General features: G+C 34.9%; 1 protein-coding gene across 1 annotated transcript in view; it reads right to left on the bottom strand.

The window, feature by feature from the left end:
- Nucleotides 1-4,343, bottom strand: part of LOC140336220 (defense protein l(2)34Fc-like) — a 6,940-nt gene extending 2,597 nt beyond the window's left edge. Inside the window, exons 1-3 of the mRNA XM_072419216.1 lie at nucleotides 4,318-4,343; nucleotides 2,225-2,423; nucleotides 510-649 (exon numbers count right to left, since the gene is read on the bottom strand). Coding sequence (XP_072275317.1) covers nucleotides 510-649; nucleotides 2,225-2,423 — 339 coding nt within the window. The 5' untranslated portion in view covers nucleotides 4,318-4,343. The remainder of the gene's footprint in view (nucleotides 1-509; nucleotides 650-2,224; nucleotides 2,424-4,317) is intronic.
- Between the last annotated feature and the right edge of the window lie 487 nt (nucleotides 4,344-4,830).

Here is a 4,830-nt window from a genome sequence, read left to right as displayed (position 1 = left end):
GATACATTGACACAGAGTGATTAGAAGGCGATACATTGACACAGAGTGATTTTTAAGTATTTTGTTCAGAATCTTTTTTTTCTAGGTTTTTCTTGTTTAAAATTGGGTGCGTCTTATAGGCCGGAGCGTCTTATACGCCGAAAAATACGGTATGTAAAATATTATTGTATTGTAAGGTAGTGGGCTTTTGACAAATGACAAACATTTTAAAGCCATACACAGGATGAAGCCAGAGGCCTATTGCTTATTTTGTATCAACCACAATATGGAAACATCATCATCATCATTAAATTACTATAATTTTTATTATTATTATTATTATTATTAATAATAATAAACAGGATTTATATAGCGCCAACATATTACCGAGCGCTTTATATTAAATTGGGGTTGCAAATGACAGATGAATACAGACAGGAGGAAAGGATAAAATATATTGACACTAACTTGCTACTTATCTAACTTTAATATTTGTAAAAATATACATTAAATACATTTTCCTTACGTACAGCAGCTTGTGAGCAAGTAAGAGTCCGTGCATTTGACGTGGTGACTTGGAAGGAGCCCAATGGGGTGGTATCACTGCCTGATCGAGCTTGGATAAGAAAACCTCTAAACTTAGTAGAACCGCTACTACTGGTGAGTGTGACTGCAAAAATTAAAATCAAAATGGAATGTCATTTTAGAGGTTTGCAGTTTTATTTGCACATTGGCATTTGATTAGAAACATTTCCTGTATGTTTTTTGGTAGCTGATTTCATAAATAATCGGTTGAGGAAATGTTTAAATGACATCACAAAAGACCACCATACTATACAGCATGTAATACTACAGAAGACTGTCACTAAATGTTATAGGAGAGGGTGAGAGAACATGGACAAGCTACAAGAAAAAGTGCGAGACAGTGGGCATAATACAGAATATGGACTATAGATATAATATAGGTTTTGTATCTACTCTAACTGAGTAGACCTGCTACTGCTGGTGAGAGTGACTACAAACATTAAAGTAAAATAGATTGGTTGTAATAATCTATGCACATGTTTTTAACTAGAAACATTAGTTAGTGATGGTTAATTGTTTAAATAATGGTTCTCTAAAGGCATCACACGGGACTATGTCTAATATACAGAGAACTGTCATAGAATATGAACTTGCATAAGGAAAGAAGACAAAAGACAGAGAATAGGGACAGGTCCTAGGAAACTGTAAGAGATCACTTCTATCAAAGCACCTTCACAAATGAATGTCCCACATTTGTTCTCCCTACCGTCCTGTTTAAAACTACCATTATACCACTGATATTCCCCACAGCAAGATCTGTTTTTAAGGTTAAATAAAAAAAACATAAAAAGAGAAAGAAAATGATCAGCACAGAATTAAGGTAAAATATGTGAATACAAATATTATTATTATTATAATTAATAATAAACAGTATTTATATAGCACCAACATACAGGGTTTGCAAATGATAGACAGACACCGTCGGTAACACAGAAGGAGGAGAGGACCCTGCCCCAAAGAGCTTACAATCTAAGAAATAGCCCAAACCATAAAACTAGCCAAGATCACTCTGATGAATATTTTTGTCTTTCCTGGCAGTAAGTTCTGGCGGTACAGATAATGCAGTATATCAGGCTACGATAATATACTAATAAAAACAGTATTTTATCTGATCTCCTCTTTAGTGCCAGACATTGTGAAAGGAAGTGTTCACAGGCACTCCTCATATCACAGGTCACATAATGCAGATTAACAGACCAAGAACACTTCCTTCCATGAAAGTAAGTATATAGACAGGAGAAATTTGGGTTACTGACTGTAGAGACCAAATGCCTCACAGTAAGTTCCAAATGACAGCTGGCTTAGAACCAAGGTTGTAATAACATAGCTATCAATAATTATTGAACCCTAAACATATGCTCAACATAGTTCTATGTGTTGCACACAGACCAGTGGTTTGTAACTAACATATTTTTATGTAATAATATTCTACAGCATGTATTAATTCTGTTGGACCTATAACCTATTAAATGTTTTGTAATCGGAACATATAATCACACTACACTACCATGTTAATTCTAAAGCAAGTTTGTTAGAACTGTCCATTTTCAGTGTAGATTGTAGGTAAGAAAACAGCCATAGTCTTCTCCATTGTTTGGCTAATTCGATGCCGTAAACATCAGTTAATATTCAATTCATTAAATCCATGGATTACTCCCACCTGTAATCTTTTCTCCAGGACTGTAAGTGGTTTTAGCCAAAGACAGAATATATGGTGAGGATGAGGTCTGAGCTGGGACACCATGGTTTGGCATCATTGTGCTACATGAAGAAGTAACTAGGCCATCAGGATAGGCATCCGTTCTGATTGAAAAGCAGCCAAGAAATAAAAGGACAAAGCTTTGTACCAAACAATTCATCTGTTGAAAGAAACATACTGGTTTAAAGAGTCTATACCTAAATGACATTCACATCCAGTCTGCATTATTTATTTCCTGTACCTATAAAAACATGCAACTGAAAAGCAATTATAAAAATGTTCACACAAGTTTAAAATGCCAAGGTTTTTTTTTATTATATTATACGTGTCCTGTGGTCTTTTTCCTGAAGAAAGCCTCCTGCATACTGAGCAGACATTTAAAAAAATATATAAATTATATTTAATTTTGATAGTTTAAGTATAAGAAGAACAAAAAACTATGAACATGGCAACTTCTCATACCTTAGATGTATTAGGCTGGTGACTGCCTTATTTTTCCAATTTCAGGCTTTCTCCCTATATGTTTATCTGGTGATCCTGCAAGTAACACACTACCTGTCCTAGGCTGAAAATATTACAGTGCTGCTCTGTGGACAAGCAACATTTTCACCTGTAGTCCTTAAAGTGGAACTAAAGATTTCTGATCAGGAAGAGCTTTATTGCAGAAAGAGACAGACAATGTCCCTTCTGCAATAAGAATAGTTACCTGCCTGATCACCATCTCTTCTGAGCATACGTAGCTTAGCATTGGTTGACGTGATACCCCGCACATCCCAGCTTCCCCTGCAGGTGCCTAGTCTGATTGAGTTCCCCTGCTTTGGAGTTATGTCATCCCTATGGCTGAAGGGCAAAACGAGGAAGAGAAGAAGGAATATGATGGCGGTGCCTGCGACAAAACAGGAACTGATGAGCATACACAGGATTTAGTACTACTTTAAAGATAGCCAGGATCATTGTAATTCTTGAAGATTGTGACACAGAGAGTAAGAGAGAAAGAACAGGAAGTTACCAGCTTACTAAATTTCTAACAGGATCATTGATATTTTAATGGGAATAATGGGTACTTTTCGTATGTGTGCAACAGATGAAGTTTGACAAAACACTGTATGTAAATGACAAAATGGACCAAATAGTAAAAGCTCACTGATAGAATGCAAACCTCTAGGCAGAGCACAAACTCCAAACAAAATCATCATATTAGGACAAAAAACACTGTACCAAACAACAAATCTAACACTACTAAATCCCTGAGGAAGCACGACATACAATATCTCCAAATGTGTTGTCTATTAATTATCTAGACTTTTAATTCATGCACGACACTCCTCATCTCACTCCGCAATCTTCACAGTCTTTTGTAATAACACACACACAAATAAAAAAGGTGAGTAAAAAGAAGAATGTGGCAAATGCCCTCAACGTAACTTCTCTCTTTGAGATTACACAACCAAGTATGGGGTATATAGCAATGCAAAAAAAGACCCAGATACTGTTTTCAAATAAAGCCATGAAAAAGAGGAATACTGGGGAATGTGAAAAACATGTTGGCTGATGTCCTTTACTATGGTACATAGTTATTGTTGAACTAATTCTGTACTGATATACCATTGTCCCTCTACTACTACTCCTTATAAGAAGTTCTATTGCAGGGAGGACATTGAAGGTTTTGCCAAAATACAACATACAAAGAGTTTTGAAAGACAGAGACTGTCAAACAAAGCTCAATTCTTTTTATGAGGAAAGAAGAAGAGGAAACAGACAAAAAAGGTTAGATTTTCCTAAACTATTAAACTAAATTAAGATTTATTAGATTATCAATCTGTAGATGGATAGAAAACAGTTTTAAATACCAATTACAGAGCTACATAATACAGTATGTAGTGAAATACAGTCCTTGCCAAATGTGACTAATTTAGAAGCTTGGAATGCTGCCTAACTGCAATGGTACAATGGGAATTATAGAGAAGAATTTCAATATCCTGGTAGATCACAGTTCTAATATTAAAATGCAAATCCATTCCACAATTTCTACAATGAACAAGATAAAGTCTTACATTAAAAGAAGCATAGCAAGGAGAAATCCAATGTGAAGGTTTTCTGACAACTGTAAAAGTCTAGATTCCCCATTACTTTCTGTAAAGTGAGACAAAGGTCTCCAGAACAGAGGTGAGACTAAATGTCCGTATGGGAGCTAACAGGAATTTAATATTTCAAATGTTATCAAAAACTGAAAAATAATTTCTGGTTGGTTTTACATACATTTTAAATGCAATATACAAAACAAACACATTGATTTAGTAATATTGATTTCATGTTCTGTAACCTTTTAAACTCTACTGGAAAAATAAGATATTGAAAAATTAGGTTGTTTGCAACAGGACCATTTTTTGTTTGTTTTAGTTTTGCATGAATTATTTCCAAGGCAGCTAGATCAAATTTAAGGTACACACCAATCACACAGATTTTCTACCATTTATCTTCTGTTGAATCTATGTGATTAGGTGCTTGGTGCAAATAATAAGCCAGGCTTCTAATGTTTCCATAGGAATACATAATAATTATTGCAG

The sequence above is a fragment of the Pyxicephalus adspersus genome, chromosome 8 (assembly GCF_032062135.1).
Source record: "Pyxicephalus adspersus chromosome 8, UCB_Pads_2.0, whole genome shotgun sequence".
Taxonomy (NCBI): Eukaryota; Metazoa; Chordata; class Amphibia; order Anura; family Pyxicephalidae; genus Pyxicephalus; species Pyxicephalus adspersus.
The sequence above is the reverse complement of the archived record's forward strand: the minus strand, read 5'-3'. Positions and strand labels throughout refer to the sequence as shown.